The sequence below is a fragment of the Acinonyx jubatus genome, chromosome D4 (genome assembly GCF_027475565.1).
Source record: "Acinonyx jubatus isolate Ajub_Pintada_27869175 chromosome D4, VMU_Ajub_asm_v1.0, whole genome shotgun sequence".
NCBI classification, from domain to species: domain Eukaryota; kingdom Metazoa; phylum Chordata; class Mammalia; order Carnivora; family Felidae; genus Acinonyx; species Acinonyx jubatus.
This window is the reverse complement of record NC_069391.1, coordinates 12475204-12502842: the sequence shown is the minus strand read 5'-3', so window position 1 is coordinate 12502842 and position 27639 is coordinate 12475204. Positions and strand designations below refer to the sequence as shown.

The 27639-nt window shown below is 38.9% G+C and overlaps 2 protein-coding genes across 4 annotated transcripts in view; one reads left to right on the top strand and one right to left on the bottom strand.

Moving 5' to 3' along the window:
* The window catches only part of LOC106965928 (olfactory receptor 1L8-like), a 412015-nt gene that overhangs the window by 247810 nt on the left and 136566 nt on the right, over positions 1-27639 (bottom strand). The window lies entirely within an intron of this gene.
* Positions 12447-13417, top strand: LOC106965983 (olfactory receptor 1L1). The gene has a single exon (XM_015062063.3). The coding sequence runs from the start codon at positions 12485-12487 to the stop codon at positions 13415-13417; it is 933 nt and encodes a 310-aa protein (XP_014917549.1). The 5' UTR covers positions 12447-12484.

The window sequence follows — 27639 nt, the reverse complement described above, 5'->3', positions numbered from 1 at the left end:
CTCCATGAGGTAAATATGATTTTATTCTCGTTTTATACATGGGGCAATGGAGGCATAGAGAAATTAAGCAACTTGCTTAATATTGCACAGCTAGTCACTGGAAGAACTGGAATTTTAACACAGAGAACAGTCAACACCTCAACCGCGGCTTCTCTCAATCCTTCATTTTCCTTCTCTACCAATACTCAATGTTCTTGACATTTGGTTTTTTCCAATCTCCTGAATATGGTAAAATTGTGAATTTCATCCTCCTTCTTTCAGTGGTTAGTGCTTTTCTATATATTTTTTCTCCCTTCTTCCCCCATTCCCTTCACTATGGAGGCTCCCCAAAAGCAAACCTCAAGAACATATCCAGTCCTAGAGCCCCATTGACCAACGTAATTTTAATTTTTCATAAATCAACACCTTTAAACCTGACCAACCTCACTGCTACAGTAAAAGGCTGAAGGATTCATCCTATAGTTTTGGTAAAAAATGAAGCACATAATGAACCAGAGTATACCAGGGAGGGTTAATAATATAGGTAAAGAATATAGAGAGAATATGAGTACTGGAAGAGAAAAGGAGACAGAATAACAGCCAAAAGAAAAGCAGGAAAGGAGGTGGTGGGAGTATGGAGCAGGGGAAAAAATGTAGGTCTAATCATTATGAATCATTCATGCCAGGGGCTTTTAATCATTTATAAGAGTAATTGCCAAAGAATATTTTTCTCTCAAAGTACAATTGTTACTCTAAGCAGGAATTAGCAACTGGAAACTGTGCCTCTGGAAATATCTCAGAGGAGAGATAAGAGAAGGGATGAAGAATTTAAAAATTGATCTGAATACCTAAGTTTGCCTATGGTCCCCACAAAGTAATTTTGGCTAGATCAAGTGCAGAAGGTAATCACATGATCCAGAAGATCATTCATTTATTTATCCATTTGTTGATTAATTCATCTGCTCGATAAATATTGGATTTCTTACCTATGATGGCACTTCTTTACCTATGATGGTACATTGAAATAAACCACACAAAGGCTCTGCCATGAGGAAGCCACAGTGTGGAAAGAAGGGAAGGTAAACACTAAGTGAAAAACAGTGTGATAACTTATATGATAAATATAAGCAAAGGAGCTTGTGGAGTTTACTTGGAGAACGTCCCATCTCAGCCTTAGATGAGGTCAGGGATGGGATGAGGTCATGAAAAGGTTTCTAGAAGATAGCAAAATCACAGCAAAGTGTAACATATAAAAACTCTTCTGGCTGGCACTAAAACTGCCCTCTATTTTATTCATAGAACAGCTGGCATTCTGAATGAAGAATGTGAATGTGATATAACTGTGTGTGTGCGTGTGTGTGCTGTGTATAAGCTGTAAGTAGGTGACAAAGATTTAGAAAATAATTCTTGGAAAGCAGAATTTACTGTCAGTTGAGAGTTTCTCTTAAACTTTATTTCCTAAAAGTTCAGCCTTCTAAAAATAATTGTGTGCTGTCACAGAGAGATGACTGGGAAGAATAATGAGAGTCAGAAACATGGAAATGGAGACAGTGGAAGAAAGGACAAAAGGGAAGAGGAAATGAAACAAAGAATGCAAAGTGCTGGGGTAAGAGAAGAGAAAGGCATGACGGAATAAGAGTACAGAGTGCATGGGTGAATGAAAGAAACAGAAGAAAAAATAGGAAGAGTTTTGATTGGAGAAGAGCAGGATTAAGGGTGGGGATTTCTTTAATGACTGGGGCATAGATAATAAGCAGAAATAAAGATTTCTTTTTTAGAAGAAAGGAGAAAGGCATGTAGATGATGAGTGAGAGCAGGGTGATGATGTGTATAGGGTAGAAGGAGAGAAGAATAGAGTGACATGAAATGGTTTCTGGAAGATAGAAAGAAAAGTGAAGGCAAGTGTGAGAAACGGAACATCAAGAATGGGAACAGAAAGGAGGGCTGGTAAGAGAGATGGACAGGGTCGGGGGGGGGGGATGTCTGTGAAGACATAAAGCACAAAGGATGATGCTAAACAAAATAGGTTCAGAGTGAGAGACAGAATGTTGATAGAGAAATCCTAGAATGGGTCAAGGAGAGACAAGATGGAGATTGAAGGCTAGCTCCCTACCTGCACACTCACCTGGCAAGAAAGAACTGCTCTGATTCTGGATTTTGTGGCTCCAGCCTACAAACTCAGGGATATGGCCATGGTGCTGAAGGACGACAGATCAGTGCGTGGGACTGGAAGTCAGTGCTGGCAAGGTTGAGTGAGATTTAGAGGCTGTGGGGCCCCAGAGACTTTTCTCCTAGAGTCTCCTTGGGGAAGACCAAGTACAACATCTACCATACCATGGAGCAAGAGAGTGTGGACATGATCTCAAGGGAAAGTTAAAAGCACTGGAAGCCCCTCCAAATGGCTCCACTCCACTCTTCATTCAGTCTACACACAGGCAACCCCAAATGACAGACACTTGTGTATCATTATTCTAGCCATTCACACCATCATCATCTTATTACTTTTCTACAATAATTAAAGTATGACGTAATGGCCAGGACCAGAACGTTGGAGCCAAATAACAACTGAGTATAATTCCGGGGCATACCACTTGCAAGTTCTGTGGATTTGGCAAATTCGTTAGCCTCTCTGAAGTTTCACCTCCTTATAATAAAATTATAATAATATGTAATCTAAAAATCATTGATTTAAGGATTAGAATATTATACATAAGGTACAGAGAACGGGCCTCCCGTGTAGTAAAAGACTCAAATGGTAACTGCTGTTGTGGCTGCTTCTACCGCTACTGCTATGATTATTGTGGGTATTACAACAAAGTAAGTTCAGGTTTTTCAGACGTTGCTAAGATGCATTGTTTACAGCTCATTTCCTCCATTTGACGATGTGCTCCTGGAGGAAAGGGGCTGTGATGAACTCACCTCTGTCTCCAGTACTTCAGCACAGTGCTCGCAGAAAGCAAGCACTCAAAAAAGACTGGCTGGCTGAATGGCCAGTGAGTAACCATCCTTCTCTCATTTGCCCTAATTTCCCAACTCCAGTAAAATGTCCTACCTTGTCTATCATTCTCCAACACAGAACTCTTATTTACCAAGAGTAAATATGAAAAAGATCAATGCATTGTTTTCTCATTATTTCCTTTGTTTTTGCAATCAGCTAATCCATTCTCCTATCTCTTTACTAGGCTAATTGAACATTCCTTATCTGGGGATCAATTTATTATTAATGTTTTTTATAATAATAAAATATACTCTAACAAACTTATATGGAGCTTTATCCTAGGAGTATGCATAAGACAAAATAGACACAGTCCTCAACAAGTGAAGGCAGATGTGGCAAGGACTCAGGCCCATGCTGTGATCTCTGAGAGCAAGTGTTGCTTCATATTCCAGAGTGATTTATGTTTACAAACTTAGTGAGATTCCAAAGCCTGGCTTAAATGTTAAAATGTTAAGTTTTCATAATTAGCAAGGAGAATCTCAGAAAAAGATGAAGTAAATGGCCTTTAACCCAAACATCAATGGGAGAAATAGCATTCTTTTTTATAAAATTCATTCAAAGAATCTGATTTAGTTACGTGTTAGGTTGAGAACTTTCACAAGAGCATCAAAGTTGGAGACTTGCCTGAATATTCATCGCTGTTACCAACTTGTTCTATTGTAATTCATTTATCTTGTTATTATTCATTTATCCTTGGAGGTACAATTTGAAGGAAATGATTTTTTTTTTAATTCCAAAGACTTTAGAAAGTGTTGTCATATACTGAAAAAGTAAGCTTTAAAGAGAAACCCAGAACTCTGACTGGTTGTTTTGATAACTTCTTTCCTTAGTAATAATATTAAAATTGAAAGCTTTCTGTTTCTAAACAATATAAGGATATTAAAATATTCTCTGTGAAGTCAGATGAAGGCCATGAGCACTTTCTTCTTTTCCCTTATGTATACTGCAAAAATAAGAGCCTTCAAAACTGTTTTATTTCTTACTTTAACATTTAAACACTTTCAACCTACAATTTACTAGCCTGTCTTCTTTTTTTATTGTAGTATAATTAACATACAGTGTTTCATTAGTTTTTCAGGTGTACAATATAACAATTCTGTACATTACCCAGCGCTCATCAAGGTAAGTGTACTCTTAATCCCCTTTATTTCACCCAACTGCCCACCCACCTCCCTTCTGGCAACCACCTGTTTGTTCTCTATATGTAAGAGTTTGGGTTTTTGTTTGCTCATTTATTTTGTTTCTTAAATTCCATATATGAATGAAATCATATGGTATTTGTCTTTCTCTGTCTGACTTATTTTGCTTAGCATTACATCCTCTAGGTCTATCTTGGTTATTGCAAATAGCCAACAGGAAAAACACATGCAGGGAGGGTTGCCTAGGTGGCTCAGTTGGTTGAACACTGACATCAGCTCAGGTCATGATCTTGCAACACGTGGGTTTGAGCCCATGTCAGACTCTGTGCTCAGAGCCTGGAGCCTGTTTTGGATTCTCTCTCTCTCTCTCTCTCTCTCTCTCTCTCTCTCTCTCTCTCTCTCTCTCTCTCTCTCCCATTCTCCCACTTGCACTCTGTCTCTCTGTCTCTCTCTCAAAAATAAAATGAACATTAAAAAAACAAAAAGACACTTGCAAAGACGCTCAACATCACTCATCATCAGGGAAATGCAAATCAAAACCATAATGATGTATCACTGTACACCCATGAGAATGGCTGAAATCTAAAAGACAAGAAATAACAAGTGCTGGTGAGGATGTGGAGAAAAAGGAACCCTTGTACACTGCTGTTGGTATGCAAATTAGTGCAGCCATTCTGTTGGAAAACAGAATGAGGGTTCCTCAAAAAATTAAAATTAAAATTACCATATGATCCAGTAATTCCACTACTGGATGTTTACCCAAAGAAAACAAAAACACTAATTCAAAAAGATATATGCACTCCCTATTACAGCATTATTTACAATAGCTAAGACAACAGAAGCAACCCAATTGTCCCTCAATACATGAATGGATAAAGAAGATGTGGTATATGTATAAAGTAGAATATTACTTAGTTATTTTGACAGCCTATGAGAGTCTTTTCACTTAAATTAACATGTGTTTGGGGTTTTATTTGGTTGGACTTATATGTTTACTGTTTCTTGGTTTGATTAGATTTGCCAATTCCATTTGCTAAAAATGATACGACTATGAGTCTACATTCCTTGATCATGTTATCTAACAGCATTGCTTTAAAAATACAAAGTCAAAAATGGCTAGAGAGGGAGGGAACCAAAACATAAGAGACTCCTAAAAACTGAAAACAAACTGAGGGTTTATGGGGGGTGGGAGGGTGGGATGGGTGGGTGATGGGTATTGAGGAGGGCACCTGTTGGGATGAGCACTGGGTGTTGTATGGAAACCAATTTGACAATAAATTTCATAATAAAAAAATAAACAAAAAATAAAAAAATAAATAAAAATACAAAGTCAAATCAGTATTTTGTATACCTAAAACTAATGTAACATTGTGTGTCAACTATACTTCAAAAAATACTTTAAAAAAGGATAGAAAGAAAGAAAAATAAAAGAAGGAAGCCAAAGTTTTAGAAGGAAAACTAGTTTGGACTTTAAGAAGTACTTTACAAACTGAGATGCACAGATACCTGGGGAACTATGAACATATCCTCAGGGGTTCAGAATCATCTCTACTAGACCTTAAGAATGCAATTTCATGCCAGGAATAATCTAAAACAATTAGTGTAAAATATATTCAGACTTACCTAAGTGAGCACATTATATTGGAGAACTGGCCTTCAAATTCAACACTGGCATTGGTGTGTTTTATCTACCATGTTAATTATAACAAAGAATAACATAAAAATGATAGCAATTAATTTTTAATGTGTAGTTACAGAAATCTAATTACTCTTAAAAGTAAATGTGAAAACAATTCAACATCCTTCATCATACATCTGTTGAATTACTTAAATTTAAAAACAAAACTCTTAGAATTGAAACATGTTTTATAGTCTTTAGTTTCTTGAATTGTTTAAGGCATTGAAACATTAAGACAATTATTGGTGTAACTTAGAAATTAACTCACTATTTTCACTTTTCTGAAAGAAGGTATTTCCTAGTTCATGTTTTCAAAGAAGGTATTTCCTAGTACGTATATTCCAATCTTAATAAAAATGGAAATAATTGCAAGAAATTTGATTTGTTATTAATTCATTTTTTAAACTATCACTTCCAGTATCTACTTATTCCATTAAGAGCCATTGAGAGTCAATCAGCAAACCATGCTGAATTAAAAATAAAAACCTTTTTCAAAAAAAAATTTTATATGATCCTTATATATAAATTTTATATAGGTATAAAATCTGCATTGGTAAAGTCAAGAACAGTTTGAAATTAAGTCATAACTGGACTTTAACTTTAAATCCCCATTATTGAAGCCACCACTATTGATTTGTTTCAATCAATATTGAAACATTGCACATGTACAGTGTACTCATGGTGTGATGAGTTCTGGCCATTATTGACAGAAGTTAAGCCTTTTACAAAAGTTAGGCTGAAGAACAGTTCATTGAGGACATGTTGTAAATTGATCAAAAGGAAAGAAGACACTTTCCTCAGGGACAGAAAAGTCTCTGAGGATTATGAGTGTAATGATGACCAAATACTAGTTAATTTGTATTGAGTGATGACTATATGACACACACCATACTATCACATGCTTTTTGTTCATTTCATACTCACAATAGAACTTTTGTGTCAGTACTTTGAAAGGCAGTATAGCTTCATGTTTGGGCTAACAGACTGTGAAGTTGTAATCTCAGCTCTACCACTTACCAGCTGTGACATCTTGGGCAAGCATCTTAATCTATATGCACCTCGGTTTTCTAACCAGTAATGAGAATTAATAATAGTCCACAACTCATAAGGTTGTTAATTGGTAATAAATTAGATTATGTAAAATATTAAAACAACCATAATACATAGGAAAAATTACTGTTGGGATGCCTGGGTGGCTTAGTTGGTTAAGCATCCAACTCTTGATTTCAGCTCAGTTCATGATCTTACGGTCATGAGATCAAGCCACATGTTGGGTTCTGCGCTGAGTGTGGAGCTGCTTGGTATTCTCTCTCTCTCCGTCTCTCTCTCTGCTCCTCCCCCACTCATTCTCCCTCCCTCCCTCTCTCTCTCTGTCAAATAAATAAACATTTAAAAAATCACTGTTGAGAGTGGCCCAGTGGGTTAAGTGTCCAACTTCGGCTCAGGTCATGATCTCACGGTTTGTGGGTTGAACCCCTGGTTCAGGCTCTGTGCTGATGGCACAGAACCTGGAGCCTGCTTCAGATACTGTGTCTCCCTCTCTCTCTGCCCCTTCCCCACTTGTGTTCTGTCTTTCTCTCTCCCTCTCTCAAAAATAAACATAAAAAATTACTGTTGAAATATTTCAAATGTTGGAAATTGAGGTTCTTTACAGTCTTAAAGTATTTTAGTAAGATTCAGTTCCTAGTCTATCTGAAACTAAACTTATGTTCTTAACCTCCACCTGTAGCACTTTCCTATGGCTATGCTAACTGAAGTTGTAAAATCACATTTCTCAGCCTTTACAATCTTTCTCTTACTAATTCATGCAAGAATATATTCTTGTTAAGGATAGAGAGTTTGTCATGAGGATATCATTCAACACATTCAGGCTCAAGGTACTGTTAGAAATTAGGGGATAGGAAGCTCTCATTTACATTAGAGCCTACTTAATTCAAGACTCCGGACTAGACAATTTATTCATCCATGTATTTTTTAAAAACTGGTCATTGTTCTTTATAAAGAACTCTGAGGGGCATTAAGGGTACAACAATGAAAAATATCTGATTATGTCCCTAATGGATCCTCAGTCTAGTGAGGATAAAAGGTAAGACATAATTTCAAGTGTCATGTAAACAAAAGAGAAGCACAGGTGAAGATGGGGGAAGTTTTATTCACACTACTTTTCATGTGGATGACTGAAACTATAAGAAGGATTAGGTTCTTTCCTGCATCCCCACAATTTGGAAAAAAATGTGCTGATTCTAACCCACAATGTCTTTCTGATTCTAATTTCTCCACTAGGCCATACTTTCGTCCACATGAAAAGCAGAAGACATGAAAATTCAGTGTCTTGTTGCTTCAAGAATATTCCCCTTCTTTCTGCTCTAATCATATAGGGTAGATTTCTTGGATTTCTGACAATGTTTTTGTTTTGAAATTTCAATTATTCGTTACTATACCAATTTCCTCATTGTATCTTCTAACGATATCCTTCTTTTCTATTGTTTTTTTTTGTTTGTTTTTTTAGTTTTTATTTAAACTCCAGTTAGTTAACATACACTGTAATATTAGTTTCAGGAGTAGATTTCAGTCATTCATCACTTACATACAACACCCAGTGCTCATCGTAACAAGTGTCCTCCTTAATACCCATCACCCATCTAGCCCAGCCCCCACCTCCTCCCTCCATCAGCCTCAGTTTGTTCTCTATCTTTAGGAGTCCCTCCTGGTTTGTTTCCCTCTCCTCCCCCATATGTTCATCTGTTTTGTGTCTTAAATTCCACATATGAGTGAAATGATATGGCATTTTTGTCTTTCTCTTACTGACTTATTTCACTTAGCATAATACTCTCTAGCTCCATCCATGTCATTGCAAATGGCAAGATTTCATTCTTTTTTATGGATGAGTAATATTCCATTGTATATATATACCACTTCTTTATCCATTCATCAGTCGATGGACATCAGTCAATGGCTCTTTCCATAATGTAGCTATTGTTGATAATGCTGCTATAAACATTGGGGTGCATATATCCCTTTGAATCAATATTTTTGTATCCTTTGGGTAAATACCTAGTTGTGCAATTACTGGGTCATAGGGCAGTTCTATTTTTGAGGAAACTCTATACTGTTTTCCAGAGTGGCTGCCCTAGTTTGCATTCTTACCAACAGTGCAAGACGGTTCCCTTTTCTCTGCATCCTCACCAATACCTGTTGTTTCCTGTGTTGTTAATTTTAGCCATTCTGACAGGTGTGAGGTGATATCTCATTGCAGTTTTGATTTGTATTTCCCTGATGATGAGTGATGTTGAGCATCTTTTCATGTGTCCATTAGCCATCTGTATGTCTTTTTTTGTAAAAATGTCTATTCACATTTTCTGCCCATTTTTTTAAACTAGATTATTTGCTTTTTGGATGTTGAGTTTGGCAAGTTCTTTATAAATTTTGGATACTAACCCTTTAACTGATATGTCATTTGCAAATATCTTCTTCCATTCCATTAGGCTTCCTTTCAGTTTGGTTGATTGTCTCCTTTGCTGTGCAGAAGTTTTTTATTTTGATGAAGTCCCAATAGTTACTTAGCTATCTTGATTTTTCCAGTGTGACTAATTTCAGACCAGTTCCTCTGAAACAAGTACCAATCTGACTACCTACCATGAAGATTTGGACAGTGACATAGGACTTCCTTCCTAAACAGTTCAGGAGGATAGCCAAGTAGTCTTGGGAATGCCCATTTACATTATAAATGACATCATGTCTTCCTCCAGTACACAATGGGATGCTGTGATAATAAGTAATATTTGTCATAGTCTTAAGAGTCTGCCTCATATAGACCATTCGAAAATGTTAAGAGTTATTATTGTTGTCTTTAGTGGTTTGATTTCTTTACCAATCTGAGTACCCTCCATTGCATCTTTAAATATGATCCCAATGCTAATCTATTTTTCAAATAAACAGATACATGAAGGTATCTAAAAACACCTCATTAATATTAATGATCATGAATTGCTAACTAGTAGAGTTTTTATTTAGTATGATGTGTTAATTTTTCTGCACCAAAAAGAAATTCTTCAACCTATTAGTGGCATTTTTACTACCTGCTTGTGCAAACAAACATTACTTTCATTAGTATTATTGAAATTCAAATACAAAAAAAGAGAGGTTAGATAAAGAACTGGATTAGAAGCTATACTCTTCATTGTTTAATACCAATAAAGGTAATCAATTTAATCAAAATAACATTATTCACCAATTAAATTATTTTCAATTTCATTTGAGTTGTTACAGTTTACATGACTTTATGTGAATTTAATTTGTAAAAATATTATTTCCTATTTTTTAGGGTTTTTGATTTATGAACAGTATAAATATTAAGAATGTACAGTTAGGGAGCACCTGGGTGGCTCTGTCAGTTAAACATCCAACTCTTGTCTTCAGCTCAGGCCATGATCTCACGGTTTGTGGGATGAAGCCCCACATCTGGCTCCACACTGACAGCATGGAGCCTGCTTGTGATTCTCTTTCCCAATCTCTCTGACCCTCACCTGTGCTCACTTGCTCTCTCTTTCTCTCCAGAATAAATAAATAAACATTTAAACACTTGTTTAGTAAATAGCAAAGAATGTACAGTTGGTTTGAACTTATACATATTTAAATAACATCACAAAAAATTGTACATTAAATAATAGAACCCTACAGATAACAGCTGGGGTTATTTATATTCTCTTTTTTACTTTAGACAGAAAGCAAAAGTGGGGAAGAGAGGCAGAGGGAGAGAGAGAAAGAATCTCAAGCAACCTCCATGTTCAGCGTGGAGCCCAACACGGGGCTCTCCCATGCCTCTGGGATCATGACCTGAGCCAAAATCAAGACTGGGACACACAACCAAATGAGCCACCCAGGCGCCCCTAATGTATAAGCAATAAGAGAAAGAGATTGAGACACTGACTACAGTGAAAGTCCAAAGTATTAAAAAAGGACAGAAGACAGACTCATTCCAACTGGTAGTCATCCAGCAAAGTGTCCTAGAGGAAGCTAAATTCAAGCCTTGCAGGTTAGGTAGAGCAGATGAGGGAGAGTCTAAACAAAGGCATGATAATATAAATGGGTAAAGGGGCAATCAATAATAAAGAATGGGATATTCTTGGGTAATGGCTATACTGGGAGACCAGGAGGGAGTTGAGTTCTCATTGGGTAATTCTGCAGTGCACACACAGTGAGATGCCCCAAATGACCAAGAACTCAGGATTCCATAAAACATAAAATATATTCACCTGGTGGTTTCCCTGAGTCAAAAAACAAGGGTCATACATCAATATTTTACAACCAGACTTAGAGATGCTTCAGACAGAAGAGTAAAGAGTATAGTCTGGGGTCTAAAATCTGAAGTATTATCTTTTATATTCTGAAGTTTTAAAATATTGACCAACCAGGGCCTGCTTCTAAACCTGAGAGATGGAAAAGTGGTGGCATCAGATGTTCTAGTCTTTTTAATGCAAAGCTATGTGCACTCTGAAAAAAGGTTATCTGACCATAGACTGTCTCTCAACATAAGTAATACAGCTATGGGATAAATGCTTATGAAGTCTGGGAGAGCCAGCACTGGGCATCTCTGTCACCAGAGCCAACCTCATATAGGGTGTTTTTGGCCTAAAGGAGAAAGGTCAAAATGGTGACTGCCACAGGAGAAACAAAGCACTGATACTTCACAGAATCCTTAGGGAAGAAACTCCAAAACTTCAATAATTGAAGTTCTCTTGTGCTCTAATGTCTCCTCTACCTAAGCTTTGGGGACTTCTTCACAGTCTCAAAGGATGCTCCCTTGACAGAGGGTGGAGTCTATGAATGTCTATAGTCCCCTCAGCCTGTAGAAGGTCCAGAGGAGGCAGGGAAGAAAACCTTCAGATTCATGAAGGTTGAAATCTTGTCTAGGAGCAGATGCCTTCCTTCTGTGATTTTTCTGGGCAGCCTGTCTATAGCTAAGACAGGAATTTGGAAAAGAATTACACCAACACAAATAAGCACATACCACCAATAACAACACTTTTAGATCCAGGGATTGGGCACAGGATGGGATTGATGTTATCATTAAAAGAAATGTTTTCACTGTCCTATTATCTCTGCCTATCTTTTATCTTTTTATGCTTATTCTTTCGCTCCAATTAATTTTCACTAGAAAGTGAGAGGCACGGAATACCTGTTGGGTGATCTCATATTTCATTGCCTTTTCAGATAATTTTCAACCTCCAGAATAATTGATGCAGAGAAAAACATCAGAGTTAGCAGAAATCATCATTCCATCAGCTGGAAATTAGATGGGAAGCAAACTGCTGATCCTCCTGCCATGAATTAATGAATGAAAATCCTCAATCAAAAGATAATTTCTCCAGGATTCTGTTCCTGCCTTTTCAGAGAATTCTCTCTTTCTCTCATTCCCTCTCTGTATCTATCTTCTTTTTTCTCTCTCCCATTTCTGTTTTCCCTGTATTAGTCTCTCTTTACAGCAGAAGACTGAAAGGGGGTTAAAATATACATTAAATTCTGAATTCTGAACGTTAATGGAAAGAAGTCACAATCCAGGTAATTGTAATATTTTGGTTGTTTTAATTGCTGATAGGAAGAATAAACAAAAAAATTCTTGGGTAGATTATATCGAATGTTGGAAGAGTCTGTTATAGTGTTACTTTATCTCTAGGTGAACTCAAAGCTATGGGGAAAAGTAACCTAACAAGACCCTCTGAATTCATCCTCCTGGGACTCTCCTCTCGACCTGAAGATCAGAAGCCACTCTTTGCTGTGTTTCTCCCCATCTACCTCATCACAGTGATAGGAAACGTGCTCATCATCCTAGCCATTCGCTCAGACACTCGCCTCCAGACACCCATGTACTTTTTCCTGAGCATCCTGTCCTTTGTTGACATTTGCTATGTGACAGTCATTATCCCCAAGATGCTGGTGAACCTCTTATCAGAGACAAAGGCCATCTCTTATGGTGAGTGTCTGACCCAGATGTACTTCTTCATAGCCTTTGGAAATACAGACAGTTACCTCCTGGCAGCCATGGCCATTGACCGCTATGTAGCCATATGTTATCCTTTTCACTACATCACCATCATGAATCACAGACGCTGTGTCCTGCTTCTGATCCTCTCCTTCTGCATTCCACACCTCCACTCCCTCCTGCACATTCTCCTAACCAATCAACTCATCTTCTGTTCCTCTAATGTCATCCACCATTTTTTCTGTGATGACCAGCCAGTGCTGAAATTGTCCTGTTCCTCCCATTTTGTCAAAGAAATCACAGTAATGACAGAAGGGTTGGCTGTCATAATGACACCCTTTTCGTGCATCATCATCTCTTACTTAAGAATCCTCATCACTGTTCTGAAGATTCCTTCAGCTGCTGGGAAGCGCAAAGCATTTTCCACCTGTGGCTCTCATCTCACAGTGGTGACCCTGTTTTATGGAAGCATTAGCTATGTCTATTTCCAGCCCCTGTCCAACTATACTGTCAAGGATCGAATAGCAACAATTATCTACACCATACTAACCCCCATGCTAAACCCATTTATCTATAGTCTGAGGAACAAAGACATGAAGCAGGGCTTGACAAAGCTGATGCACTGGGTGAAATGCCAATAAGGAATCTGAGGTCTTAAGAGAAGCCCGTTAATCTCTCACCTGACTGCAGGTTTTTAACGTGTCTGTCATTCAATTCTGAAGGATGGTAACTTTAATGATTTATTTCATCCCTGATAGAAGAATGTTTATTGCATGTGATGAAACTAATGTGTTGAAGCTACCCCTAAATATGATGCTTATTTCCCAGTGGTCTCTAATATTATCTGACTGGGACAAGGTCTACCTGTATCTTGTTCTCTGTGCACCAGTCTAAATTTGGAAAACACATCTGGTTTCCAGGACATCACATGCCTTTCACATAATCCCAATCCTATTGAAATCGCTCCTATCCTTGAGTTTGATCACTAGAAACTCCTTATTTATAGGTATCCCTATTCATAGGGCTGAGTTTTCTTATGTAGTCATTTAAAGCTGTTTGAAGAACTTTAAGTGTGTGTGTGTGTGTGTGTGTGTGTGTGTGTGTGTGCGCGCACGCATGTATGAGTGTGTAACTTATCATGGTAGCCCAAGTGCCCTTCAATAGCAAGATCTCTCTTTCTCCCCTTATAATGGTCATGACTCCTTCCTCTAGGTCAATTTCAAAGACTAAGGTCCTGACTTCTATAGTTATTATATGGTAAAAAAATGAAATCACCCCAGTAGATGACTCTTGGTGAATCAGTCCCAGGCCAGTTCCTCAAGAGCATAGCATCTCAGTGTTCTTCCCTGCTTCCCACCTGGCACAGTCGACTATGCATTGTCTTTCCTTATTAATTTCATTTGACCCAAATTTAAGTGTGCCACTCTCTCAGGGAGTAGATATTATGTTCCAATTACCCTGATAATAGATGCCTCCAACTGCTAGGGATTCTTCTTCCTTAACAGATGTGACCCAACTACTAATGAGAAAACCAGAATTGGGCATGGAAAAATGCTTTTGTCCATTGGTGAGTTCTGAAAAATATTAAGGTCGCTGTTAGTCCATAAATTTATTTGGCCACTCAGAGATTTGTGAATTCATTTGTTCATTTGACAAATTTCTATTTATTATACACTATGTGCCAGTCTCTGAGACTTAAAAACAAAGATTATGTGCTAGATGATAAGCCAACAGTCTGATGGCCAAAAATCTGCAGGAGCCTAAGGAAACAAAATAAAATAGGCAACACTAGACTTAGAGTGAAATTTTGTGGTATTTGGGTTGTTTCCAGTTACAAGGTACAGAGGAACATGTATACTTTTAAGTAACAGGTGTCAAAAACAAAAAACAAAAAACCTCTGGGCTTAAGTAAAGAGAGACTGTATTTGAAAGGATTATTCCAAGATGGAGGGAAGGGGCCATAGTAGTAAGTGAGAGAGGACTGTTGTAACAGGAAGAATACCCAGCCAGGAGATCTGCAAGAAGTGTCAAAGGTCAGGCAGAAAAGGGCTTTTCTTTTATAGGAGGAAGAGGAAGAAGCTAGAAGGAACCACGTGTTGTAAAGTGGGATGAGCAGGTGACAGTGGTGAGATTGGATAGTTGATCAGGGAAAGTTTTTCCCAGACATCAGTGGACATTCAGAGGGGCCATCACACAGGGGTGGTATGTGGACTTTGGCTGAGGGTCACAGTCCAGTCATTTTTCAGAGCACAAAAGGGTGGGAGGATTTCTTCTCTGTTACTGTTTTCCAGGAGCACAGGGCTCAGGTAGGATTCCACATTGTCACAGGGGTTTATTGTAAAGATTCACAAGGGAAAAAGAGACAAACCTCAGCTACACAGACAAATCTCACAAAAGAATAAGAACCAAAGCATGGACATGCCCAACGGAGCTGGAACACAGTTGAGGCACTTGACAGTTATTTATCAGAAAACACGAAATTCATGAATATGTTATTTTGCTGCTCCTCTGTAGTCAGTTCACAGAAGAGGGCAGTGGTCTTGGGAAGCACACAAAGGTTAAGAGGCTTTTCTCCATTACTCTCATATAAAGATGTACAGGAGAGAGGGGTCAACCAGGTGGGGTAAACTGGAGACTACATAGGACTTAACCAGACGTGAAAATTTTCCCAAGACAGACCTGTCAACGGATATTGATAGCAGGTTGATGAAGGATCAGTTAGAAACTGTTCCTTTTATGAAAGTATCAACTTCCTCCAAAACACACACAAACACATATACTCTAAACATCTTTAGCAAACCCCACTCCTTATATGAGTCATTAGGAAAGGGCTTAAGTTGCATATCTGGTCATGTGGAGAGTAACAGAAGCAGAAACTTATAGAAAGAGGTCACAATAATATCACAGTCCTCTTGGACTTGCAGAAATATTGGCATAGGTTTAAACTTCCACTGACTTTGGAAGTGAGGGATTCTATCTGATCTTACCTAGACTTTCAGCAGAGAAACCCTGCTGGTACTCAAGACTATATAATCACAGTAACCATAGAGCACTTAACTTTGAAAGAGACCAGACTAGGGACTTTACATACATGATGATACTAATTCTCTACTAAGTCTTTAACAGAAAACACAAATTCATTATTTGCATATCTCAGATGGGATACATGAGGATCAAAATATATACATAACTTCTTTATCCATCCATCAGTCAATGGACATTTGGGGTTTTTCCATAATTTGGCTATTGTTGATAATGCTAGTACAAACATCAGGGTGCACAGCTGTGGTATACATATACACTGGAATATTAGTCATCAAAAAGAATGAAATCTTGCCATTTTTAATGACGTGGATGGAGCTACAGTGTATTATGCTAAGCAAAATGTTAGTCAGAGAAAGACAAATATATGATTTCACTCATATGTGGATTTTAAGAAACAAACCAGATCAACACGGCGGGGGGGTGGGGAAGAGAAGGAGGCAAACCATAAGAGACTCTTAGTGGTAGAGTACAAACTTAGGTTTGCTGGAGGGGAGGTGGGCGTGAGATGGACTAAATGGATGATGGGTATTAAGGAGGGTACCTGTTGTGATGAGCACTGGGTGTTATATATAAGTGATGAATCATTAAATTCTACTCCTAAAACCAATATTACTCTGTATGTTAAACAACTAGAATTTAAATAAAAACTTGAAACAAAACAAGCAAAAAAGTATAAATAACTTTCTGGAAATCAAACATTTCTTAACCTCAGTTCTGAGATTGAAATCTGTTTGGACAATTATGGTTTTTACTCTTAACCCCTATCCTGCCTCCCTAAGGGTGCATATGTGGCTGTAAAGAGAATTTCTCTGACTTATTAATTCTGCCTTCTGCAATTCCTGGGAAAAAAATCAATTCTAGATCAGTGAGGTGGAGCTCCAACTTGACATTCTTGGAAACCGGAGCCCCAGAGGTAGAGATGACCAAGAGGACATACACCTTTTAAAAATGTGCAGAAATCACCAGGACAATTTAAACTTCTGCAGGTTGGTGAATGGGGGAATTGAGCCACAATAACTTAGACCTCAAGAGGAAGGCAGTCCTTCAGTTCCATACCCTTAACCATGACCTTCTCCCTTACCCTAAGGGTCCAATATGACCACAAGGAAAATTTTCTCAAAGATACCAATTTTGCCTTAAGCAATTTCAAAAAAGGATCCATACTAAGAAGAGAGGTCTTTCATGAATTATAGAAGTAGTTAGGAGATGCCATGCTTCAGGAGCACCTGGGTGGCTCAATCAGTTGAGTATCCGACTCTTGATTTCAGTTCCAGTCATGAGCTCATCATCGTGGGATTGGGCCCTGCATCAGGCTCCATGCTGGGTATGCAGGCTGCTTGGGATTCTCTCTCTCCCTCCCCCACCCCCCGTTTCAAAATAAATAAACATTTTTTTTAACTTAAAAGAAATGCCATGTTTCAGAGTACTGCTGAGGAGTAAAGAAGAGGAATTGCTTGGGGGTGATGGTTCATGAGTGTATACAAATGTCCAAACGATCAAATTGTGTACACTAAATATGTGTAGTTTTTGGGTATCAGTGATAACACAATAAAGCTGTTTTTTTAAAGGAGGGGGAGTTTGCAATATTTCAATGCCTAATAAACACCAAGAACTATTGTAGGCACTTTATGCAAGTCAATTATTTTCACCTGAGGGCAAGAGAAAGCTTTGAGGAAGATCTTATTGCCCATTAGGTACAGAAGAGGAAATGGGGGCAGAGAGAAGGTGAACAGACTTGCCTGAGAACATGCAGCTATTAAGTGGCCAGAGCCACCACTCTAAGTTGGTCCAGCTCAAAAGCCACACTCACTTAACTAAACCAGGTTGTCCAACCCTGTCCCCATTACACCCCACACAGTCATTGCTGTCTGAAAACCTAATGTTCCATTGACTGTGTCCTCAGAAAAACTGACAGTGAATCTGAGGGATGAATGAGGAGACAGAGCCAGCTGTGGAGAGCTCGGAGGGAAGGAATGTCAGGTGCAAATGTCCTGAGATAGAAAACCTTAGTTCAAGGAACATTTCAAAAGTCAGCATGGCTGGATTATAACAAGAGGGTTAGAATGGAGTTGCCTTTTTAAGTCCTGGTAAAGAACTTGCATTTTATTCCAAAGTATGATGAAAGTCATTTGATGTGGAAACATGACCTGATTTCCTTTACGTTACAAATGGTGGAGTTGCTTCCCTGAGAATTGCTGGAAACGTTCTGTTTTTATACTTTGTTCTCATTGTTTCCCTTCTTTTGGTAGCTAGATAGGCTGTTGAGGCTATCTTGTTGTTGCTTTTCTATTTCCTTATGTATAACTTCCTCAATCAGAGAGCATACATCCAAAATTTAAGTCTATTAATTGTTACATTTAAGTTTCAGAAGAATTTCACTGTTAGCCTGTTTGAAAATACCAGAAAATACAGAACTGGACAATAAATCCTATGGGGGAGGGTAGTGTAAGTCTTCACATGATGTTTGCAGCAGGAGTCTGTCATCAAATCCAGCCTTAAAAAAAGCGCTATCTTCCCATCTTTGAACCAAGGAGGCGGAATCAGCCTCAAAGGAGTCATGAATCCCCAGATGTTAAATGGGCCAGAAAATGTTCAGTGCTCTCCTCTTAGTAGAAGATGCCACCATGCAGCCCAGACTTCTAACCCTCTGGAGAGGCTATGATGCAAACTTTTGGATTCCCTCCTGCAGGGACTAATCAGCCATTGAGGTAGTCCCTTGAACCCCAATTACATTAATTCCATGAGCCAAAATGTGTCTCCTCCTGAATGAGTGCCCAAATGCTTCCAGTTCCAATCACCCTAGAGCTTTGGGCATTGTGGCAGACAACACAGAGCCTTTAGTAGTGCTTGGTAGAGCCTCCTCCTTGTGACACCGACCCCGCTCTCCAATCAGATATCCACATAAAGCCATTTTCTAAACTTATGTGTTAGAAAAAGCAGAAGCAGAACTATAAATACAGAGAACAAACTGATGGTTGCCAGAGGGGATAGGTTGGGGTATGGGAAAAACGGGTGAAGGGGAGCAGAAGATCCAGGCTTTCAGTTATGGAATGAATAAATCACAGGAATAAAAGGCATAGCATAAGGAATCTAGTCTGTAGTGTTGTAATAGTACTGTATGGTGATAGACACTAGTTACACTTGTGGTGAGCATAGCAAAATACATAGAGTTGTCAAATCACTATGTTGTATACTTGAAACTAATGTAACACTGCATGTCAACTATACTCAAATAAAAAAATTTTTAATTAAACTAAAATTTTAAAATTATATATGAGAAAACCACTGAAAACAAGCAATGGTTGTTACTTGTTTGTAACAACAAACAACAAACAAGTTACTGTGTTTACCTGCCACCTTTCCAGAAGGCAAGCACATAAGCGCAGGGGTTATCCCACTCACCAGTCTAAGAAAACAGCCATGTGGTCATGGGGGCTACATTATTTTACATCAGAAAGGTCACCATCAGTGGCTTTCAGACAGAAACGCTATGTCTTCCCTTATTCTAAGATTTATTGCTACAAAAAGATAATGAGGTACGATAAAGACTATAAGATAATATATAAAGTGTTTATAATGTGACTGGGACACTGACTAGCACAACAGTGGACTCCATAAATAATTTTTATTTATTATTATTACCACTACTAATGTACAGCATGATATGTGATGATACATCTCTTTAGCTCCCTGGATACTCAATATTGATCTAAACAAAGTCAAAATTTTAAACTTTTCTACAAGTGAATAAGACAACCGTAAAGAGTTGTAAAGTGATTTTTTTTAGTAATTTTGGTGTCTGAAGATACTTATTGGCAACTTGGGCTCAGTATGATATCTGATTTTCCTGAGCTACTGAACACACCCTTCATATTATTTAATGTCATTTGCATCCCCTTCTGTTAATAGTCATTCTGCGTATAAATATTATTAAAGCAAAAGTATCTTTCTCTATAACATCAATACTATCAATATCATTTTTTAAATTTAATTTTATTTTTTTTCCATATATGAAATTTATTGTCAAAATGGTTTCCATACAACACCCAGTGCTCATCCCAAAAGGTGCCCTCCCCAATACCCATCACCCACCCTCCCCTCCCTCCCACCCCCCATCAACCCTCAGTTTGGTCTCAGTTTTTAAGAGTCTCTCATACTTTGGCTCTCTCCCACTCTAACCTCTTCTTTTTTTTTTTCCTTCCCCTCCCCCATGGGATTCTGTCAAGTTTCTCAGGATCCACATAAGAGTGAAAACATATGGTGTCTGTCTTTTTCTGTATGGCTTATTTCACTTAGCATAACACTCTCCAGTTCCATCCACGTTGCTACAAAGGGCCATATTTCATTCTTTCTCATTGCCACGTAGTACTCCATTGTGTATATAAACCACAATTTCTTTATCCATTCATCAGTTGATGGACATTTAGGCTCATTCCATAATTGGGCTATTGTTGAGAGTGCTGCTATCAACATTGGGGTACAAGTGCCTCTATGCATCAGTACTCCTGTACCCCTTGGGTAAATTCCTAGCAGTGCTACTGCTGGGTCATAGGGTAGGTCTATTTTTAATTTTATGAGGAACCTCCACACTGTTCTCCAGAGTGGCTGCACCAATTTGCATTCCCACCAACAGTGCAAGACGGTTCCCGTTTATCCACATCCTCGCCAGCATCTATAGTCTCCTCATTTATTCATTTTGGTGACTCGGACTGGCGTGAGGTGATATCTGAGTGTGGTTTTCATTTGTATTTCCCTGATAAGGAGCGACATTGAGCATCTTTTCATGTGCCTGTTGGCCATCCGGATGTCTTCTTTAGAGAAGTGTCTATTCATGTTTTCTGCCCATTTCTTCACTGGGTTATTTGTTTTTCGGGAGTGGAGTTTGGTGAGCTCTTTATAGATTTTGGATACTAGCCCTTTGTCCGATATGTCATTTGCGAATATCTTTTCCCATTGCGTTGGTTGCCTTTTAGTTTTGTTGGTTGTTTCCTTTGCTGTGCAGAAGCTTTTTACCTTCATAAGGTCCCAGTAATTCATTTTTGCTTTTAATTCCCTTGCCTTTGGGGATGTGTCGAGTAAGAGATTGCTATGGCTGAGGTCAGAGAGGTCTTTTCCTGCTTTCTCCTCTAGGGTTTTGATGGTTTCCTGTCTCACATTCAGGTCCTTTATCCATTTTGAGTTTATTTTTGTGAATGGTGTGAGAAAGTGGTCTAGTTTCCACCTTCTGCATGTTGCTGTCCAGTTCTCCCAGCACCATTTGTTAAAGAGACTGTCTTTTTTCCATTGGATGTTCTTTCCTTCTTTGTCAAAGATTAGTTGGCCATACGTTTGTGGGTCCAGTTCTGGGGTTTCCATTCTATTCCATTGGTCTATGTGTCTGTTTTTGTGCCAATACTATGCTGTCTTGATGATGACAGCTTTGTAGTAGAGGCTAAAGTCTGGGATTGTGATGCCTCCTGCTTTGGTCTTCTTCTTCAAAATTACTTTGGCTATTCGGGGCTTTTTGTGTTTCCATATGAACTTTAGAATTGCTTGTTCTAGCTTCGAGAAAAATGCTCGTGCAATTTTGATTGGGACTGCATTGAATGTGTAGATAGCTTTGGGTAGTATTGACATTTTGACAATATTTATTCTTCCAATCCATGAGCAGGGAATGTCTTTCCATTTCTTTCTATCATCTTCAATTACCTTCATAAGCTTTCTATAGTTTTCAGCATACAGATCTTTTACATCTTTGGTTAGATTTATTCCTAGGTATTTTATGCTTCTTGGTGCAATTGTGAATGGGATCCGTTTCTTTATTTGTCTTTCTGTTGCTTCATTGTTAGTGTATAAGAATGCAACTGATTTCTGTACATTGAGTTTGTATCCTGCAACTTTGCTGAATTCATGTATCAGTTCTAGCAGACTTCTGGTGGAGTCTATCGGATTTTCCATGTATAATATCATGTCATCTGCAAAAAGCGAAAGCTTGACTTCATCTTTGCCAATTTGGATGCCTTTGATTTCCTTTTGTTGTCTGATTGCTGATGCTAGAACTTCCAACACTATGTTAAACAACAGCGGTGAGAGTGGACATCCCTGTCGTGTTCCTGATCTCAGGGAAAAAGCTCTCAGTTTTTCCCCATTGAGGATGATGTTAGCTGTGGGCTTTTCATAAATGGCTTTTATGATCTTTAAGTATGTTCCTTCTATCCCGACTTTCTAAAGGGTTTTTATTAAGAAAGGGTGCTGGATTTTGTCAAAGGCCTTTTCTGCATCAATTGACAGGATCATATGGTTCTTCTCTTTTCTTGTATTTATGTGATGTATCACATTGATTGATTTATGAATGTTGAACCAGCCCTGCATCCCAGGAATGAATCCCACTTGATCTTGGTGAATAATTCTTTTTATATGCTGTTGAATTCGATTTGCTAGTATCTTATTGAGAATTTTTGCATCCATATTCATCAGGGATATTGGCCTGTAGTTCTCTTTTTTTACTGGGTCTCTGTCTGGTTTGGGAATCAAAGTAATACTGGCTTCATAGAATGAGTGTGGAAGTTTTCCTTCCCTTTCTAGTTCTTGGAATAGCTTGAGGAGGATAGGTATTATCTCTGCTTTAAACGTCTGGTAGAACTCCCCTGGGAAGCCATCTGGTCCTGGACTCTTATTTGTTGGGAGATTTTTGATAACCGATTCAATTTCTTTGCTGGTTATGGGTCTGTTCAAGCTTTCTATTTCCTCCTGATTGAGTTTTGGAAGACTGTGGGAGTTTAGGAATTTGTCCATTTCTTCCAGGTTGTCCAATTTGTTGCCATATAATTTTTCATAGTATTCCCTGATAATTGTTTGTGTCTCTGAGGGATTGGTTGCAATAATTCCATTTTCATTCATGATTTTATCTATTTGGGTCATCTCCCTTTTCTTTTTGAGAAGCCTGGCTAGGGGTTTGTCAATTTTGTTTATTTTTTCAAAAAACCAACTCTTGGTTTCGCTGATCTGCTCTACAGTTTTTTTAGATTCTATATTGTTTATTTCTGCTCTGATCTTTATTATTTCTCTTCTTCTGCTGGATTTAGGCTGTCTTTGCTATTTTTTTTTTTGTATATTTTTTGCTATTTTTTTTTTGTCTATTTCCTTTAAGTGTGCTGTTAGATTTTGTATGTGAGATTTTTCTTGTTTCTTGAGATAGCCCTGGATTGCAATGTATTTTCCTCTCAGGACTGCCTTCACTGCATCCCAAAGCGTTTGGATTGTTGTATTTTCATTTTCGTTTGTTTCCATATATTTTTAAAATTCTTCTCTAATTGCCTGGTTGACCCACTCATTCTTTAGTAGGGTGTTCTTTAACCTCCATGCTTTTGGAGGTTTTCCAGACTTTTTCCTGTGGTTGATTTCAAGCTTCATAGCATTGTGGTCTGAAAGTATGCATGGTATGATCTCAATTCTTGTATACTTATGAAGGGCTGTTTTGTGACCCAGTATGTGATCTATCTTGGAGAATGTTCCATGTGCACTCAAGAAGAAAGTATATTCTGTTGCTTTGGGAAGCAGAGTTCTAAATATATCTGTCAAGTCCATCTGATCCAATGTATCATTCAGGGCCCTTGTTTCTTTATTGACCGTGTGTCTAGATGATCTATCCGTTTCTGTAAGTGGGGTGTTAAAGTCCCCTGCAATTACCACATTCTTATCAATAAGGTTGCTTATGTTTGTGAGTAATTGTTTTATATATTTGGGGGCTCCCGTATTCGGCGCATAGACATTTATAATTGTTACCTCTTCCTGATGTATAGACCCTGTAATTATTATATAATGCCCTTCTTCATCTCTTATTACAGCCTTTAATTGAAAGTCTAGTTTGTCTGATATAAGTATGGCTACTCCAGCTTTCTTTTGGCTTCCAGTAGCATGATAAATAGTTCTCCATCCCCTGACTCTCAATCTAAAGGTGTCCTCAGGTCTAAAATGAGTCTCTTGTAGACAGCAAATAGATGGGTCTTGTTTTTTTTATCCATTCTGATACCCTATGTCTTTTGTTGGCGCATTTAGTCCATTTACATTCAGTGTTATTATGGAAAGATACGGGTTTAGAGTCACTGTGATGTCTGTATGTTTTATGCTTGTAGCGATGTCTCTGGTACTTTGTCTCACAGGATTCCCTTTAGGATCTCTCGTAGGGCTGGTTTAGTAGTGACAAATTCCTTCAGTTTTTGTTTGTTTGGGAAGACCTTTATCTCTCCTTCTATTCTAAATGACAGACTTGCTGGATAAAGGATTCTCGGCTGCCTATTTTTTCTGTTCAATGCATTGAAGATCTCCTGTCATGCCTTTCTGGCCTGCCAAGTTTCAAAAGAGAGATCAGTCACGAGTCCTATAGGTCTCCCTTTATAAGTTAGGGCACGTTTATCCCTTGCTGCTTTCAGAATTTTCTCTTTATCCTTGTATTTTGGCAGTTTCACTATGCTATGTCGTGCAGAAGATCGATTCAAGTTACGTCTGAAGGGAGTTCTCTGTGCCTCTTGGATTTCAATGCCTTTTTCCTTCCCCAGACCAGGGAAGTTCTCAGCTATTATTTCTTCAAGTACACCTTCAGCACCTTTCCCTCTCTCTTCCTCCTCTGGGATACCAATTATGTGTATATTATTTCTTTTTAGTGTATCACTTAGTTCTCTAATTTTCTCCTCATACTCCTGGATTTTTTATCTCTCTTTTTCTCAGCTTCCTCTTTTTCCATAATTTTATCTTCTAGCTCACCTATTCTCTCCTCTGCCTCTTCAATCCGAGCCGTCGTCGTTTCCATTTTATTTTGCATCTCGTTTAAAGCATTTTTCAGCTCTTCCTGACTGTTCCTTAGTCCCTTGATCTCTGTAGCAAGAGATTCTCTGCTGTCCTCTATACTGTTTTCAAGCCCAGCGATTAATTTTATGACTATTATTCTAAATTCACTTTCTGTTATATCATTTAAATCCTTTTTGATCAGTTCATTAGCTGTTGTTATTTCCTGGAGATTCTTCTGAGGGGAATTCTTCCGCTTGGTCATTTTGGATAGTCCCTGGAGTGGTGCAGACCTACAGGGCACTTCCCCTGTGGTGTGGTGTATAACTGGAGTTGGTGGGCGGGGTCGCAGTCAGACCTGATGTCTGCCCCCAGCCGACCGCTGGGGCCACTGTCAGACTGGTGTGTGCCTTCTCTTCCCCTCTCCTAGGGGCGGGATTCACTGTGGGGTGGTGTGGCCCGTCTGGGTTACTTGCACACTACCAGGCTTGTGGTGCTGGGGATCTGGCGTATTAGCTGGGGTGGGTAGGCAAGGTGCACAGGGGCAGGAGGGGCAGGCTTAGCTTGCTTCTCCTTAGGTGATCCACTTCAGGAGGGGCCCTGTGGCAGCGGGAGGGAGTCAGACCCACTGCCGGAGGGGTGGCTCCTCAGAAGCACAGCATTGGGTGTTTTCGCGGAGCGAGAAAGTTCCCTGGCAGGAACTGGTTCCCTTTGGGATTTTGGCTGGGGGATGGGCGAGGGAGATGGCACTGGCGAGCACCTTTGTTCCCTGCCAAACTAAGCTGTCTTCCGGGGGCTCAGCAACTCTCCCTCCCTTTGTCCTCCAGCCTTCCCGCTTTCCGAGCAGAGCTGTTAACTTATGACCTCCCAGATGCTAAGTCCCTCTTGCCCTCGGAACACACTCCATCCAGCCCCTCTGCTTTTGCAAGCCAGACTCGGGGCTCTGCTTGGCCGGCGGGCCGCCCCTCCGCCCCTGCTCCCTCCCACCAGTCCGTGGAGCGCGGACCGCCTCTCCGCCCTTCCTACCCTCTTCCATGGGCCTCTCGTCTGCGCTTGGCTCCGGAGACTCCGTTCTGCTAATCCTCTGGCAGTTTTCTGGGTTATTTAGGCAGGTGTGGGTGGAATCTAAGTGATCAGCAGGACGCGCAGTGAGCCCAGCGTCCTCCTATGCCGCCATCTTCCTCTCTCCATATCATTTTTTTTATTTTTAATGTTTTATTCATTTTTGAGAGTAGAGCACGAGCAGGGGTGGGGCAGAGAGAGAGAGGGAAACACAGAATCCAAATCAGGCTCCACGCTCTGAGCTGTCAGCACAGAGCCCAATGCAGGGCTCCAACCCATGAACCATGAGATCATGACCTAAGCTGAAGTTGGATGCTTAACCAACTGAGCCACCCAGGCGCCCCTATAAATTTCATTTTTTTTAAAATGACCCATCACATTACCTTAATGTTAATTTGAATTTTACTGATATTATAGTTTTGCTTATGTTTATTTTTTAACCTCTGTTTTGTTTTTCCAACTTAATAATTTTGCCTTGGATCATTGCTGGTCAATGTTCATGGGTTGGTTAGAATAAAGGAACATATCTACTTATCCTGGCAATCAGGTCATCATTATGGAAGAAGGGAAAGTGAGCTGGTATTTGTGTGCTGGGTATAGTGATATTTTAAAATCCCAGGTTCACTGCAACACTACACACAATAGCCAAGATATACAAACAACTTAAATGCCTGTCAATGGATGAACGGAAAAAGAAAAATGTGGTACACGTGTATATAAAATGGAATATTATTCAGCCATATAAAAGAAGGAAATCCTGCCATTAGCAACAACATGGATGAAACTTGAGGGTGTTATTCTAAGTGAAATAAGTCAGAGAGAGACAAGATATCACTTATATATAGAATCTAAAGAAAAACTCACAGAGACAGAGAGTAGATTGGTGATTTCCAGAGTCTGGGGGAGGGAGGACATGAAGAGATGTCGGACAGAGTACAAACTTTCAACTATAAGATGAATAAGTTTTGAGAATCTAATGTATTGCATGATATGTGATGATAGTTACACATGTGATGTTATACATGTGTAGTGATATGTGTGTATATGTGTGTATGTGATAGTTATACATGTGATGTATTGTATACTTGAAATTTGCTAAGAAAATAGATTTTAAGTGTTCTCATCACAAAAAAAATAGATGATAACTATGTGATAGATGTGTTAACTAATCTTATTGTGATAACCATTACACAATATATACATATATCAAATTACCACATTCTATACCTTAAATTTATGCAATGCTATTTGTCAGTTATACCTCAATAAAGCTGGGAAATAAATCGACAAGTACTGTTGCAGGTCACATACTCCAGAAAGCAAACTCTGAGTTGGAGACTTGAGTTTAGGAGATTTCTTTGGAATACTCTTATGATCAACACCTAAGGAAAGGAAATGACGGCAGGACTGGGCAGAGGGACAGGTCAAACTATGCTGCAGTCTCAAAGGAAGCCTCAATTGACCCAGAAGCATTCTGAAGTTGGGATGCCCAGCAGACCTGTCCCAAGTTGAGATAAGAGGGCCAGACCTGTATACCTCTGCTTCAGTCAGTCATTGCAAGTAGGCTACCCTAGTTAAATGCATGGTCTAGGACTAGACAGCTTTCTTCAGCTGAGACAACCCCCCAAAAAGGGCTTACAGTCAAAGGCTGTCTATCAGCATCCTCCCCAAAACTGGGACAATAAGCCCTTCATTCCTAAAGGGGGATCTGGAAAATGCATGACAATAACTACTACAGGTACTTAACATATTAATAATTGCTAGTAACTGACATGTTACTAATTGGAAACTCAAGACACTGAGAATTGCATATCTCTCTGCTTAGTTGACAAAATCATATATATGGATTTCTTAATTCAATCTTAGCTCTATTGTGCTGCTACCATGTATATTTCAATCACTGTTAGGTCATAATAGGTACATATTCAGAAAAATCATTGAGCATCTATCTACTATATGCCAGTCCTTGTCCTAGACACTGGTGACACAACAA

What these genes read in the sequence shown, in the direction of transcription:
- LOC106965983 (XM_015062063.3), top strand. Translation starts at nt 12,485, where the DNA reads ATGGGGAAAAGTAACCTAACAAGACCCTCTGAATTCATCCTCCTGGGA.